Genomic DNA, 16,524 nt, shown 5'->3' on the forward strand with positions numbered 1-16,524 from the left:
CAAATCTTTAAATACTTTTGTGACCTGTAGCCATTGACACTACTGTCCAGCAAATGGCTTCACATTGCACCACTGGCTTTCTCCCTCTCCAAGACATTTTAGGATTAGCCTGCCCCGTTCTGCAGTCTACTCTGCTGTATTTCTCCATCTTGTCTCATGGAGATCTACACAGAATTACAGCCTCCTCCTTTCTGCTGATCCCTGCAAGGTACAAATGTCTCAAGGTTCATGTCCTGCTCACCTTTTAAAAGGATGAAGTGCCCAGTTTTGGAGTGTGATGTAATTGAACACTTAGCAGTTCTGCTGTGCTTTACATCTTCAAACACTGTTCACATGTTATCCAATTAAATGCATTACAGTGTTTGCAAACGGACTTGATATTCTCAAGAACCAGGTTTGTGGATCTGACTTGGAGGAGACAATTTGGGAACTGGTATCTCTGTATTTAAAGGATGTTATTGGGAGGGCTGGTATGATGCCTTTGGCTACCCCTCTTCCATTTGTTCAATGCAGACCTTGACACCTGTCTTGCTTCACATCTGTTGGACATAGCATTGAAAGACAGTTTCAAAATCTAACTTAATCTTTAGCAAGGACAGAGAATGACAGTCCTTCTAAATTTGTGCTAGGACAGACCTTTGCAATATAAGATTGGCAGAAGAACTAGATCACTTCAGCTTTCCTTCAGATGGAGGAATTTACTCCTGTTTAGAAGGCTGAGGAATTCAGTTTAATTACATGTATGATCCCTCTTAGTGTCCAGTGTATACAAATGCACTAAGGCAACATCTCTAAGAAAGTGGTAACATAGTTTCAAATATAACTGTACACAGTCTTAATGCGGTCCTGGCTTGGAAAGTGCTAAATGAGTGCAGGTAGAGATCAGTGCTTGCTGGGTATGGATGTACAGAAACTTGTTCCATGGTATTGATATTTCTCATCATGTTCCCTTTTCAGCTTAGCCCCTGACATGGTGTCCAGGGAGGATATCCCTCAGCATGACAATGAACAGGTTCAGCAGGTGAAGGGAGTGCTGCAAGACTCTATTGCAATGCTTGAACAGGTAGGCTTCCTCCCCACACACGCTTTTGTTGCTTCTGAGGTAGCAGTGAGGAAACAAAACATAGAGGTCATTTTTCAAAAGTTTTAAAATCCCCTTTAAAAAGTGTCTTGCTCTGTGAAATAAATGAGCCAGTCTGTGACCGCCTGTCTTCAGGAAGAATAAAGCTGCAGCAGGGTGTGTAAAGAAAGTGGCAACGTTTTCAGACCTTGCCCCTTTTCTTTTACTGGGCTTCATTTGTCTTTCTATAAAAATTGCCTGTTTCCTGAGCGCTCTGTATTTCTGTTTGCCTAGAGCACTGGCCAACCAGAAGAAGAAACAGGAAAAAAAATTGATTTAATATATTCATTGCACTATGAAGAATCATAAAAATTAGAAGCAGAGCACACTTATTAAATAATTTAGTCCCTCTTCCTGCCAGTGCTGGATTCTTCCCTAGAGAATGTGCCCCATTGGTTTGCTTAGTTCAGCTTCCTATGACCGGGCTTCAACACTATTCTTAGGAGACTGTTCCACAGCCTGGTAGATCTAACAAATGGCAAATTTTCATTGTCTAAATTTTCCTTACAATTTTTTTCCTCCCATAATGTATCGTTCTGCTCCCTTGGATCACCCTGTGCTAAGGCAGAAATCATATCTGCCAGCATACATAACTCCAGGAGTCCAGGAGCTTCAGGCATATCATACTAAAATGCTTAAAAAGGGAACGTAGGCTGGTAGATTTGAATTTGCTTCTATCCTAGTATGGCCTAGCGATAAAGTCGTGGCAGGAAGCATCATACAGCCACTGGATTTCAAGTTGTTTCCAAATGAAAGCTGTTTGTAAGAAGAGTGGACTTGGATACACAGTGGAAAATTTCATGTTGTGAGGGGTCATCTGCCTACCTCAAGATAATTGTATTCAGATTGTATTGGCTGCCTTTCCGAGAGCAATCAATGCAGGAATGGAGACAAACAAGAAGTCTTCTCAGGCTGAAACTCAGCCTGTTTTGCTCAGTGAAGCAGGGCCACCCAGAGGATTCAGGGGGCCTGGAGCAAAGCGGGGTAGCTGCAGTGCTTGTACTCACCCGGCTGTGGTCCGGGTCTTCGGTGGCATTTCAGCGGCGGGGGGCTGTTCAGTCACTCCGTGTCTTCGGCAGCACTGAAGGGCCCCCTGCCGCCAAAGACCGCCACTGGACCAGGGCTCATGGGGCCCCTGTGGAACCCAGGGCCTGGGGCAAATTGCCTCACTTGTCCCCCCTTCTGGGCGGCCCTGCAGTGAAGTTCTAGGGTGCCCTGGGGTCTTTGAACTGCAAATCCTAGTGGAAGAATATTTGGTCCATTTGTTGGTTGGAGGCCATCAGGCAGGAAAGGCACCAGCATCTTACAAACTGGTGATTTAGGCCAACACTTAAGAACCCCCCTCTTGATATCAATGACATCTGTGTTTCTAACTTTGCTCCCTTGTTTTGGTGAAAGTTGTGATGAGGCAGGTCTGGTGTTATCTGGAGACCACAGACTTCCTTGACTGTTGTCAGTTTCATTTTAAGCTTGAATATAGTACAGAGACTGCATTGGTCTTGCTGGTAGATTATCATAAACGAGGCCGTTCGTTGTGAGCTTGTTTGGGAATGGTTTCAAACACGGTTACAAGCCACAGTGTGGACAGGACCTCAGATACAGTTGTGAAAAAGGCTACTATAAATCTGAGGTGTAGAAATAGGAGTTGTGTGTAAGACACAGGAGATAATTGTTCTGCTCTACTCAGCGCTGGTGAGGCCTCAGCTGGAGTACTGTGTCCAATTCTGGGTGCCACACTTTAAGAAAGATGTGGACAAATTGGAAAGAGTCCAGAGGAGAGCAACAAAAATGATAAAAAGTTTAGAACACGTGATCTACTAGGAAAAGTTAAATATGCTTAGTTTTTTAGTTTTAGGTTTTGTTTTTGTTTTGATCTTGAAAAAAGAAACCCGAAGAGGGGACCTTATAACAGTCTTCAAATATGCTATGGGCTGTTATACAGAGGACAGGAATCAATTGTTCTCCATATCCACTGAAGGTTGAGCAAGAAGTAATGCAGCAAGGGAAATTTTGGTTAGATATTGGGGCAAGCTTTCAAACTATAAAGGGTAGTTAAGCTCTATAGTAGGCTTCCAAGGGAGGTTATGGAATCCCCATCATTAGAGGTTTTAAGAACAGATTGGACAAATACCTGTCAGTGATGGTCTAGGTTTACCTGGTCCTACCTCAGAGCAGGGGGATAGACTTGATGACTTCTCAAGGTCTCTTCCAGTCCTATGGTTCTACGATTCTGTGATCTCCCCTTTGCGATGGACAAAGATCAAGTGTTCATGCTGATCCTTTTACATCTATCAGATACTTTTGATGTTGGTTATGAGGTGGCTTTGGTGCATTTGCGAACCCAGGAAAATTAAGATAGGATTGCTTTTGTATGGCTCCATTCTCTTATTTTTGAGAGCACTGGGCAATTGCTCAATTTGTCTGAGGATTTTTTTTGTGCAGGGTGCCACAGGCTTTTACTTGGTCATCCCTCTTGCTCTATGTGTATGTAACGGGTGAAGATGAGCTGGCTTCACCTGCAGTGGCATCAGTGTGCAGATATTTGGCTGTCTCCATTTCAATATTTATATTAAAAACTCCACATTTTTAAAATATCTGTTAGAGGGTGATTGAAGGAGAGCAGATATTTGTGGGATCATTCCTTTAGTGTTTCCTCCTTTCCAGGCTCCTCCAGTTGCTTAACGCTGTGGTTTTCAAACTTTTCCATACCATGACCCTATATTATAACAGGAAAAAGTTTGGGGACCTTCCCCACTTCCATCTAGCCATAAAAACAAGGAGGGTGCAGACCGCTGGATTGAGAAGCCATGGCTTAGCAAATGAAAGATTGCAAAATTGACTGATTTTTTTTTTTTTTTTTTTTTACTTTTTAGCCTATTAACCTTTGAAACTTAATTATTTATAAATCATAGAAATGGGATAGAAGAGTTTGTTTGGGTAGAGAAACTGTGGAGGAGCTCCAAGCTACTCCTGCCTGTCAGCTGCTTTATCAACCTTGCCCCATGCTCCCAAGGAAAGACAATGGTAGTTTTTGGTTTTCCTTGTTCCCGGGTATACCCTGCCCATAAATTGCTGCTGATCTGATATTAACCCCTTTTCGCACAGTTACAAAAGTATCTCTATCAATGAGTGATGGAAGTCTCAGAAAGTAGACGCGGATTCCCCATATTTTTTTCCTTATCTTTCTGACTCTGACTCTCCTCTTTCCCAACTGCCTACCATACTGACAGTAGTAAAGTCCAAATAGCTAAAATGGTATTTTTAAACATAGAAAATTAAATATTGAAATATATTGAGTGAGAATTTAACCACATTTCCTATCTTAAAAAAAATTATCACCCGCCACTTTTTCTCCTGTGCAAGTCATGGTGCACTTTAAATTGCGATAATATTGTGCTCTTTCTGCATGCTGGCAATTTTCTGCCTTCACCCTTGTGCCTCAAAGCACACCAAAGGTGGCATGCCTCTATTACAGGGCACATCTTGTTGTGGTGTTCCTTTCAGTATTTGCCATGTGCAGCAACTATGTTAAAAATGACAATGTGATGGTTTCTTTCTTGCAATGTAGCCAATGCTACTGCAGCATAGTCTAACAGGGTAACAGAACTTAGGACAGCTCTGTAACTACGTAGATATGACAGTCTATACTTAGTATTGTGCTTGCCTAGCAGCTGTAATATAAATGATTTAGTGCAAACTACTGTTAATATGAAAGGGTGGGAGGGAATTATTCTGAATATAAAAAATAAAACATTTCCATCTTATCCTTGCAGCAGTGTAATTTATATTCTTTTGTGGGACTGGGGTTTTATATCTCCACAGCTGAAGAGCTCCCTTTCTATGCTTCAGAGAAGCTTTGATCACCTGAACAAGAGCAAGAGTGATGAGACTGAGAGTTAACATTACCAACGCCCACAACTCAAGGTGTCATGAGGATGAAGATGCTGCATGTCTGTTCGGGGGTGGGAGTTTTGATATTCTGTTGTCTCAGGACTTTTTACTATTTTTTGCTCAGTAGCTGCTGGTGCAGCTAATAAAGACCTCTGGATAAAACAGGGCAGGTTCTGAGGTCCTGTAACTCTGAGAATCTCTCCCCACCTCTCCCATACATGTGGTTTTCTTATGAACAAGCCAGAGGTGTAAATGAGCGAGAACATTGTACTGTACTCTGTAACTGTGATGTGCAAATTACAGAGAAGAGCAACCTCAGCACAGCAATGATTGTATCTAATGAAATCTGAACTCTTTTATATTGATTTGAAGAATCATTGGCACTAAACTACAGCAGGGGCAGGACGGGGGATGTTCTGTGAAGAAATAACAGCAGGTAGTGGTTTTACATAGCAAGGGTATTCATATGCTCTTTCATAGATACACATACTCTGTAAAACAAGTCAGCAGTTTGAAATACCCATATTTATTTTTTTAAGACTGTATTTTTTGTTTCACAGTGAAAGAGCTCCATGTTTAATCTCTTATTAAATTGTTCTGCATACTGATGGGCTATGGTAATTTCTCCCACCCTATCCCACCACATCTGTTCAGCTTGCCTAATGAAATTTCAGCACTCCAGAAGAAATTGTTCCTTCAGTCCTTGGTGTGATGCCCAGCAGTGAGGAAGCTATCTTGTCTCTGCTATCTCTAGCCTTTTCAAATGGTCTGACATAGTAGACATTGGGAAAGGACTAGATTAGGCATAAAAATTGAAGAGGCCCTTATATTGGTTGGGAAAGCTGTTAGCAACTTCCAGGGGCTGCTTTAGGCATTCTGCTGCCCCAAGCATGGCAGGCAGGCTGCCTTCGGCAGCTTGCCTGCGGAGGGTCCGCTGGTCCCGCGGCTTCGGCGGACTTCCAGCAGACCAGCGGACCCTCCGCAGGCATGCCGCTGAAGGCAGCCTGCCTGCCACCCTCGCGGCGACCGGCAGAATGCCCCTCTCGGCTTGCCGCCCCAAGCACGCGCTTGGCGGTGCTGGTGCCTAGAGCCGCCCCTAGCAACTTCCTAAAAAACCTAAACCAGGGTTAACCATGGCTGCTGCTACAACATTGCCAACTCTACACTACAGAAACTGGCATGTTTAATCATGCTTGAAAAACATGCTTGTACTCCAGCTTTGTTATGGTTTTCATGTCTTTGTGGACAGCAAAACAACACATTAAATATTTATTTTAACCCTCAAAGTTGGTTTCCTGATGTGACTGTGTCATGGGTTTGGTTTTATGTTCACACAAGCAAGACGAAACTATATTATAACATGGCTGGGTTACAAGTATGTGAAAGATGGCTATTTTGTAGTGGAGGAAGGATCATGAATTCCCTGACCAGTATATGCAGGTGTCACTGTGCTACAAACCCATTTACTGAGCAGTATATATTGTATTTTGGAGTTCCTTTAAAACAGGACTATATCATGTAAAAACTAGTGTCCTGTTTACACTACAATTATGAACTGTGTCAGGGACCTGGTTATAATTGTCCCTGACCCAGTCTATTTTCCAGTATAGATGGGATGCTGAGTATTTTCTAAGCAGTCTAATACAGTTATGATCTTGTCTGTGTTGCAAACTAGAGCTGCTCCAAAGGACCACAGTTGTTACCAGGTCCCCAATGCAGTTGTAGTGTGGATGGTGCTGCAGATCTATAGCACTGTGTGGGAATGGACGTGTGAGGTCAGTGCTTTGCTCTGTATCTACTCGCTGGAGACAATTATAGGGCATTATTTGCCGTGCGTTATGTATTGGCAGGGGGTCAGCTTGACTTTCCTTGTGTAAGCATGGGGGTAAAGGCAGCTAGTTTTTAGCGGTTAGGGTGCAAGACTGACTAGTGCTTGTCTACTACTGATTGAAATACTTTGGTTTGAGGTTGAGGTCAAAGGCTTTCCCCACCCCGACTACGCTGTCACTGTAAACGTCTAATGAAACTCAGAACTTCCCAGGAGTGGGTATTGAGCAGGCAGGAGAGTTGTAGTTGCTCCTCCTGTTGCAGCTGCTGGTGAACCGGATTCTCCGCTAGCCTTTGTCTACACGCTTCTGTTGAACACGTTTGAGGCTGCACGCTGCCCTGGCAAGACGGTACCAGCAGGGACGTGCTCCGTCTGCTTATCAGCTGCTGTTTCGTTGGGCAGCTCGTTCCCCTTTGCGCCTTTCGAAAGTCACCAGCGGGCCGAGGACACAGCGACGTTAAACCGGGGCAAGCGTGCCTGGCGCCGACCCACCCTCGGAGTTGCACCGGGGGCACGTACGCTGCTCAGTTAAACCGATGCAACGTCTAGGGCGGGTTCTCAGGGCCTGGGGGAGGGTGCAGCGGCGCTGGCTCGCAGAGGAGTTCGCGGCTCCTCCCGCGGGCCCCGGGCTCGCTGGGCGGCAGCGGAGCGCCCCAGCCTGGCCGCGCAAAGCTACAGCGGCGCGAGCGGCGCTGTCTGGATACGGGCAGGGAACGCGCGCGCGGCCGGCTCTGTGACGTAGCGTCTGCACAGCGTTCTGTGCCAGGCTGCGCCCCCCACCTGTCGCCACCCCTTCGTCCTTTAAGCAGGCAGACCTCTGACGTGACGTCATGGCTGGCTCCGCCCCGCCCGTGTCGGCATTGGGCCGTCCAGGCTGACGTAGACATGAGAGGCGAGGCTGTGCGGAAGCGGTAGGGCTCAGGGTGCTGCTGGCTGCCGGGAGGGGCAGCCACGCGCCCTGCTCACGTGAGGTGAGTGACGAGGGTGAGAGCCTGCGGGGGGGGCGTAGCCAATCACAGCCGCTCTCCGGAGGGGGGGGAGCCGGGGTGTGCGGAGCGAGTGGCGGGCGGGGCGCTGGCGCGGGTGAGTGCGCGGGGCTGGGGCAGGACGGGCTGAGCAGCTGGGACCCCACGTTCTCCCTCCGACGGGCTGGCCCGAGCCAGAGCAGCGGGGCCCCGGGGCTAAGCCGGGGGGCAGATGAGTTGCCCCTGAAGCCTCTTTTCAACTCGCGTCTTGCTTCTGTGTCAGAACTAGCCGGCTGCTGACTTCGGCCGGACCCCAGCAAGCAGCGCTGGGCTAGCGGGGTCCCTGGGCCCTTCCGCGCTACAGTCACCGTCTCATGCTGGCCAGAGCAAGCGGGAGCCACGGTTGCCTGAGGAATCAGCAGTAGGAAACGTGGGAAAAGGAGGCAGAAGGTCGAAGGGTCTGAGATGGAGGAGCCGCTCTGCTGCTGCGAGTACATTGACCGGAAGGGGGAAAAGAACCATCTAGTGGCCTGTTGCTGTGACTGCGAGGACCTCGATGAGGGCTGTGAAAGGTAAAGAGCCGGGCCTTTCATCTGCCTTCACATAGGGGGGCTCATACCCCGCTCGTGACCATGGTATCTTGAGTGTCTTCCCCCCATTAGCCAGCTTCTTTAGAATGGGGCACTGTGTGGTCAGGCTCAGCTTTGGAAACCCAGTCTACACATAGCTGCTCCATTTGGCACTTTGAAACATCTCCCTGTCAGATAGGAGTGGTTGTCTGTGCCAGTTGACAAGTGTCTTGCCATATAGGAAATGTCAAAAGCCTTCTGCCCAGTTAGGATAAAGGCTGGGGCAATAGTGCTAGCTGGGAATTTTGCAGCAAAACGTGATTTCATCAGAAAATTCTCATTTGTCAAACCCAAAATGTTTTGTGGAAACATTCTGGGTTCAAAGAACTTTCACTGAACCACAGGCAGGGTTGCTGCCTGCCTGGTTTCCTGCCAGCTCGCATGCAGGGCTGCTAGAGACCCAGGACTTCCAAGGTCTGCAACATTAGGGTAGGTTCCACAGTGTGGGCTGCCCCAGAGCCAGAGAGCTGTGAACACCCAGACCTGATTCTTGTCAGTTTCACAGCTGCTGTTCAGCTGGTTTCTGAATCAGGGATAGATTTTGTTGAAGTGGGTAGAAGGAATCACAGAAGTTAGAGAGCAAAAAGGCCTAATATTATTAATAGAATAACCTTGCATGGGTCTTTAGAGATTTCTTTAAAAAGGCACAGCTCCTGTCCCAGAAAGATTACAGGCTATATCACCTGGGCATAGACCAGGAAGAGGCTAAAGAAATGGGAGTGAAAGTCAATGTGATTGATGTGAAGTGATTGAATTTTGTGGGTTCTGATAGACTGTAAGGAGAGATTGAACGAAGAGGGGAGCAGACAGCACAGAAGTGTCTCATGTATGAGAGCAAAATCTGTGTTTTTCCCTAACAGGTGGCTGACGTGCAGATCTTTGCCCCCAGGGACTTTAGAGAGAATTGCAGACACCATCTTGGATCGCTTCCGCATCCCTTGGCTTAAGGGGGCCATAAAGATCAATATCACCCTGCTCCCGCCACTCATCCTGCTGCCAGTCTTCCTCCACGTAGCAGCTCTGCACTTCCTTTTGGCACTTGTTATCCTGACATCCCTTCCTGTGTTGGTGCTGTGGTACTACTACCTCACACACAGGAGGAAGGGACGGACTCTCTTCTTTTTGAGCCTGGGGCTGTTCTCTCTGGGGTACATGTATTATGTGTTCCTCCAGGAAGTGGTTCCGCGAGGCCATGTGGGGTACACTCAGGTGGTTATTCTCACATGTGGGCTAATTCTCATGCTTGTGGCCCTCTCTCAAGCCAAGAGAGACCCTGGCTACCTTGCCAGCCAAATGAGCAATGACAAGTCACCATGCCAAGGCAGCAATGTCTTGCCAAACAGGAAAGTCCTGGGGAGCTCCAATGGGCTTCACGGAGTGGCTATGTCTGGCATTGCCAGCTGTCATACTAAGAACGATGATGCCAAGGGCTATTCCAGAATGTTGGCCGAGGGACTAGACAGAGCAAAGGAGGACTGGTGCACCAAATGTCAGCTGATTAGGCCACCTCGGGCTGGACATTGCCGGTTGTGTGGCATATGTGTAAGGAGACTGGACCATCACTGTGTCTGGTAGGTGCCACAGACTTCTGAGGTTGTTGTTTAAGGTTAAAGAAGTTGTTGCTCTTTGATCCAGATGCTACCAGTCAAATAGGGCTGCCACTTGGCTTTGGTGCCTTTCCTCTTGGTACAGAGAGCTGTCATTTGTCCTAAGTAGGGTGACCTGATAACTAGAGCTATTTTTCAAGACCAGTTTTTGGTCTCTGGGTCCCTAGTCTGTCTGCAATGACAGTTTTAGGGAAATTTCCCACTGTGATTCTAGAATCAGTACAGTTCCACTGAGGGGAGTGCTAGTGATGTAAGAAAGGGCTCAGGTTTTTACCACCATGATGTTTAAACGTGCTCTAAGCAGGTATAAATGTTGTGATATGCTAGCACCCCTGCAATTGCTTCCACCACTGGAGCTGCACTGGTGCTACAGCAGCAGAGGGAGTCTCCCTAAAATTGCCAGTGTAAATGCAGCCCAAGATCCCAGGGATGGTGGTGTGCAGCCATGTCAAGCAAGGAGACATCAACTTTCTTAGGCTTTTAGGAAAGACCAAGAGCCTTCCAGCAGACAATCGACAGGATGTGGGAGGCTCTCCCAGAGCCATATTAATACTGGCAGCGTCTGAATATGCTGTTTTTACATTTCCTTCATTATTGACCTAAACTACTAGCCTGTGCCCTTGAGTGGATTTTTATGCACTCTGATAAGTGTATTATACAGACACACCTTGGAGCCAAATTCTCTGCCAGTCAAGGGAGAGATACTACTATTTTTTTTTTAAGAAAAAAGTTTTATAAAATGTTCTTTCCTTTGGAGGATTAACAGCTGCGTAGGGGAGCGGAACCACCGAGCCTTTATCCTTGCGCTGTCACTCTTCCTGCTTACCTCCGTTTATGGAATTACACTGACCCTGGACACCATCTGTAGGGGCCAAAATATGTTCATAGCGCTGTTCTACTGCCCAGGGACCTATGCAGACTACAGGTGAGAACTCTTCTCAGGGACAGGGCAAGGGGTGGGGACATGGGTCCTTCCTCAGAGGTTAGATCATGTAGCTCAGTTCGGACCTGTTACTTGCTTCCAGTTCCAGAGGCCCCAGTCCATCTCCTGTGGCCTGCGTCATGCCTGACAAACAATGAATTTATTTTCACAACTCCTGGGGGACTGAGAAGTGCTGTCCCCATTCTACAGCAAGGGATGCTGAGGCACAGAGTTAGTTTCTCAAGGTCCTAGTCAGTGGCAGAGTCAGGACTGGAACCTAGTTCTCCTAAGTCCCAGTCCTGTGCCTTAAACACAAGACTGTCCTACCCCTCAGTGTGTGTCCTTCCTCCTCTGTCCTTTCACCTCATCCTCAGTGTATGAGTCTTCCAAACTGTTGCTTCTTCATTTGACTCCCTCCACCAGTCCCTGCTGTCTGAGTTCTCAGACTTCCCTTCTGACTCTTTGGCTCCCTCCAAAACCCCTCACCTGCTCCCTTCCGCTGCCTCTCCGGTGCTCAGGAGCCCTCATGTTGCCTGGCTGCATCCCACCAGCTCCACAGACCCTTCTTCCATCCAGCTGCCTCTGTATTGTTCTATAGTTCCAATGTTTGTTTGTTTATTTATCCAGTAGCACCTAGAAACCCTCATTGGTATGGGCTCCCCTTTGGACTAGATCCTGTACGGCTTACACAGTAGCTGACAGCTATTGCTTTGAAGAGGTTACAGTCTAAATCAAGGGTGGGCAAACTATGGCCTATGGGTCGAATCCGGCCCATGGAATTGCCACCCCCATGGCACTGCGCGGCTAAGGCAGGCTTCCTGCCTGCCCTGGCCCCACACCACTCCCAGAAGCAGCTGGCACCATGTCCCTGCAGCCCCTGGGAGAGTGTGTGGCAGAGGGCTCCATGCGCTGCCCTTGCCTGCAGGCACTGCCCCCCACAGCTCCCATTGGCCGGAAGTACCCGCAGGTGAGGGTAGTGCATGGAGCCCTCTGCACCCCTGCCCTGCCACCCCCCAGGCCGCAGGGATATGGTGCCGGCTGCTTCCAGGAGCAGGGCAGGGCCAGTGCAGGCAGGGAGTTTGCCTTAGCCCTGCTGCGCGCTGCTGCCACCCCGGAGCCACTCAAGGTAAGCTGGGCCAGAGCCCAAACCCCTCCTGCACCCCTGCCCTGAGCTCCCTGCTGCACTCCTCCTGTACCCCAGCCCCCTGCCTTGAGCCCCCTTGTACACCTCACACCTCTCCTGCACCCCAGCTCATTGCCCTGAGCTCCTTCCTGCACTCCGCACCCCCTCCCACACCCTGTTCTCCCTCATGGACCCCAGCCCCCTGCCCTACATTCATGGCCCTGCATGCAATTTCCCCACCCAGATGTGGCCCTCGGGCCAGAAAGTTTGCCCACCCCTGACCTAAATAGACAAGATCAGGGGTGGGGAGAAGAAATTCAGTATACAAGAAAGTGGTCAGGGAGGTTGGGAGATGAAATGCCAGGTCCAAGAGTTTGGGGGGGGGGCGAGTACTGGGGGGGCATCGCTGGGAAGTGGCAGTGATGTAGGGAAGGAAAGAGGTTGAGTTGTAGGAAAGGAGGTGGGAGGGCAATGGAGAAGTTGGGTTTGTGACTGCAGCAGAGACCTAACCAGTCCAAGTTATGTGTCAGGACATCAAGTGGTTGCTGCCATGCGGAGGTTGGCCTTCGTAGTTTAGCGCTTTTTATAAGCTGCCCTGAAAGCTCACCCCCTTCTGCTCCCATGCAACTGGTGTGGGAGAGTGGAGGCTGTTAGTGTCTAGAGCATTTAAGTGGCCAGATCAGTGAACAGACAGGGAATGAGGGCTGGTGGGTCCCCGACTGCAGCTGCTATCTCCTGTGACTATAAGTTGAGCTCCCTTTAGAGTTTGATTGTAAACAGCGTGATCTAGTGGTTAGGGCAGAAGAATGTGAGTCAGGCCTCCTGGGTCCTTTATCCAGTGTCACAAAAGATTTGCTGGTGTGACTCTGAGCATGTCACTTCACATTTCTGTGCATGAGTTTGTCCAGCTATAAAAAGGTCTTAGTGATCGCCTCTCTCCCAGGCACAGTGACAAAAACATTAATGTTTATACAGTACTGACCTAGAGGCTAGAACACTGGACTGAGACTCAGGAGGCCTGGGTTCAAATCCTGCCTCTGGTGGTGACCTCAGTTTCCCCAACTGTACAATGGGGACATTGATACTGCCCGCCTGTGTAAAGAACTTTGAGATCTACTGATGAAAAACACTAGATAAAAGCTTAGTTTTATTATGATGTTTATTAATCCCCAATCTGGGACTCATTTTCCCCAACTGTAAAAGGAGGATGATACTGACTTTTGTAAAACAGATGGCATTCTACTGGTGAAAAGCACTGTATAAGAGCTGGGTGGTATTATTATTGGAAATGCATATGGCTGTGTAAGTGCTAAGCATCATTATTAGGGATGTTGTGGGGCTTTAATGTCTGTAAAACCCTTTGGGATCATCTGATGAAAGGGGCTGTTGTAGCAGATGTGGAAAGGGACAGAAGGGAGATCTGTTAGCAGGGGAAACCTCTCTCTGAAGCTACAGATTAAAGCAGCCGTGCCTACATTAAATGGCTTCCTTCCCATCTCTTTCCCCACTGCCAGCTCTGCTCTGTCATTCACGTGTGTGTGGTACTGTGCGATCATAACGGCCGGGATGGGCTACATCCTCCTCATCCAGCTATTGAACATCAGCTATAACGTGACTGAGAGGGAAGCTCGGCTGGCTCTGCGAGAGGACACCGGGCGCAGGCTTCTGGGCGGGATTGTGGTAGACACGGGCAAGTATAACCGGGGCTTCCTCTACAACTGGGGCCAGTTCTTGACCCTGGGGTCACCCACTCCTCAGCGCTCTGCTGAAGACATTGTGTGAATCCCTTTTCCCACTGATCACAGTGATGTTCTGTGGAAGTGAATGGCTCCTCCCACAGGGATCCCACTGCCATTCCTTACTGATTTGGAGGCTGGGCCCATCTCATCATTGGTGTCTTAAGAGGCATTAAAGTAGAGAGCTCTTGTACACCAGAGGTCAAAAGTAGGGTGCAGAATGAATTAAGCCATAGGCACCAACCTGGAGAGACAAAGTCACACTCCTCCCCCACCTGCCTCCACACAGAGAAATTATGCATAATTCAGCAAGATTAACAACAAGCACAAGACTTTGAGAATGTGGGTACTCCACGTCTGGATTTCAGAGCCAAGATAATCAAATGCCAGGCTTCAGGCCTCAGCTGGACGCTGCAGGGGACAGGACAGACTCCCCACTCTTACCCACATGCGACATTTCACAAATGATGTGATGCCTTGTGCTGATGAGGCGAACTATGTGTACCAAGAGCAGACCATTCCAAGAGACAGGATTGCAATCATAATGGACCAAGGGGAAGATATTTAAAACGGGCTTTGTCTCTGTGGTAGCTTCAAGAACCAACTAAGACCTCTCTTCTGTCTTGTGGGCATATTTTTCAATCTTTCATTCCATCCCATCCATAAAGCTGCCTCAGCTGTTAGTGCTTCTCTTAAGTGCCTTTGTGAGCAGTACATCTATAGGGCTGTTTGAGGTCCTGTCCTTGCTTAGCCCCCTCCCCCCCCAAGGGACTATTCCATCTATGTGTGAGAGGGGAGGACTGGTCCCTCCTCTGTGTGCCAGTGATTTCTTCCCTTTGCTTCTCTGAGTTGATCCAAGGGCTTGACTCCCTTGAATATTTTTGTTCCATTAGCAATTGCTAGCACCACACAGCTGGTAAACATTTTCCAAGTAAGAAAGATGTAAGTTCCCAAGTAGCTGTTACTCATTCTGGGGCAGTGGTCCAGGTGGGATGTAAATAGACCCTTGTCTGAGGCTGCTATTGGCTTGTGATTTCCCCTCCCTGTGATGAGAGAGGAATAATAATACTCCTGGGAGATGGCTCACAGCTGAAGTACAGCTGCCAGGATCCCCTTTCCCCCAATCTCTGAGAATGTGCTCTACCCCCAGTAGACATGTCTCTCAAAGGAACTGGAAAGGCAAGATTCAACTCAGAGGCCTGGGAATGAGGGGAGGGTTTGTAGGCCTCACAGAAGACTGCTGAATGAAAATGTTGGTTGCAGTGTTGTATAGTCAGGATATTAGAGACAAGGTGAGTTAGGTAATATCTTGTATTGGATCATCTCTTTTGGTGAGAGAGACAAGCTTTCAAGCTCATGTGACCTGAAGAAGAGCTCTGTGTAAACTCAAAAAACCCATGTCTTTCACCAACAGAAGTTGATCTAATGAAAAATATTACCTCCCCTACTGCGTCTAGCTAATGAAACTGTTGGCGAGGGTTACAGTAGAGTTGCTAGAGGCCCGTGAGGACTGAGTGCACCTGCCTCTCAACCGCACGTATGTGGGCTCCACTTTTAGCTGAAATCACAAGTGATGTCATTTGGCAGATTGTATCCCAAGCCCTGGTTGTAAACACCACTGTAATTTAATATCCCTGGCTAGATAAGCCCTGGGCTCGGAGAGTGCTGGAGTATTGTAGATCCAGACTGAGATGCACAGGCAGAGCTGGGAGGAATCTCACTCTAATTATGTGTCCACTCCACAGAAACAACAGTCAGGGAGTAGCCCCTTTGGTGGCAGACAGACCAAGGACTGATTGGAGACTTGAACTCCCCTCTCCTTGCTTAGAGGTCATCTCTTTAGGGCAGGCTTAATAAAGGGCGGGGGGGGGGGGGGGAGGAGAGCTAGCAGCAGGGCAAGCTTGCCCTCCCCATCTCTCTCTCTACATTCAGCCCCCAGTCTGCTGGTCTGGCATCTTTCACCATCACCGTACCACTCATGATACAGTGCCCAAGTTCACATTGATATGCCCCTCTTTGCACTGTTCTGTTGCTTGCTAAAGTGGTATATGCAACTTCTGTGCCCCAGAGCATAATTAATGAGCCTTAGGAAAGGCTGTGCTTGGACCCCAGTGACATGGAAAGAGCTGCTGACTTGTGCAGTCCCCTCTTTGTGATCACTTTAAAAGGGAGAAACCTCTGTCTCCAGTCAGAGGGAAGGAAAGAAGAAAATCAAGAGATGTGGAGACCTCTGGCCCTTTATTATCCCCATTTCAATGAGAAAACAGTCACATGGATCACAATAATCATGCCAGTGGATGAGCTTGATGATCTGAATTCTGTTGGGATGGGAGTTATGCTCATGTCAAGAGCTTGCTCAATGCTACTTAACTGCAGATGTGTCTGTAGCAGAAATACATTTAGAGGGGCTGTGGTAGCCTAGACGGAGGGGTTCTGCATCATGCAGTGAGCTCTCACAAACCTGTCCTGTTGGGAACTTGGAAAGGTTGAGATAATGTTGCCTTCTGGGCAGAAAAAAGCCACCAGAGGTATAGAGCCCAGAGCTAGGAACCAGGACCGTGGGCAAGTCACCTAACCTCTCTATGCTTCAGTTAACCCCTCTGTGAAGTGGGAATAAAACTCTGAGAGAGAGAGAGAGAGAGTGTACGTGTGTACCAGTGCCATCTAATGGGTGGAATTGGAGCTGCTCAACTGCAGGTTGGG

At 48.2% G+C, this 16,524-nt stretch overlaps 2 protein-coding genes across 5 annotated transcripts in view; both read left to right on the top strand.

Moving 5' to 3' along the window:
- Window positions 1-5,607, top strand: part of GRAMD1C (GRAM domain containing 1C) — a 78,484-nt gene extending 72,877 nt beyond the window's left edge. For 3 of the 4 annotated variants that reach the window (XM_030533075.1, XM_030533084.1, XM_030533094.1), the window contains 2 exons: window positions 958-1,063; window positions 4,943-5,607. In XM_030533075.1, the coding sequence (XP_030388935.1) occupies window positions 958-1,063; window positions 4,943-5,020 (184 nt within the window). In that variant the 3' untranslated portion in view covers window positions 5,021-5,607. The remainder of the gene's footprint in view (window positions 1-957; window positions 1,064-4,942) is intronic. The other variant, XM_030533102.1, reaches the window with a different exon arrangement.
- Window positions 5,608-7,935: 2,328 nt separating this feature from the next.
- On the top strand, window positions 7,936-15,171 carry ZDHHC23 (zinc finger DHHC-type containing 23). Its single transcript, XM_030533168.1, has 4 exons — window positions 7,936-8,376; window positions 9,294-10,004; window positions 10,798-10,965; window positions 13,600-15,171. Exons 1-4 carry the CDS (start codon window positions 8,270-8,272, stop codon window positions 13,865-13,867), a joined length of 1,254 nt encoding a protein of 417 aa, XP_030389028.1. The 5' UTR covers window positions 7,936-8,269; the 3' UTR covers window positions 13,868-15,171.
- Window positions 15,172-16,524: the final 1,353 nt, after the last annotated feature.

The sequence above is a fragment of the Gopherus evgoodei genome, chromosome 1 (genome assembly GCF_007399415.2).
Source record: "Gopherus evgoodei ecotype Sinaloan lineage chromosome 1, rGopEvg1_v1.p, whole genome shotgun sequence".
NCBI lineage: Eukaryota > Metazoa > Chordata > Testudines > Testudinidae > Gopherus > Gopherus evgoodei.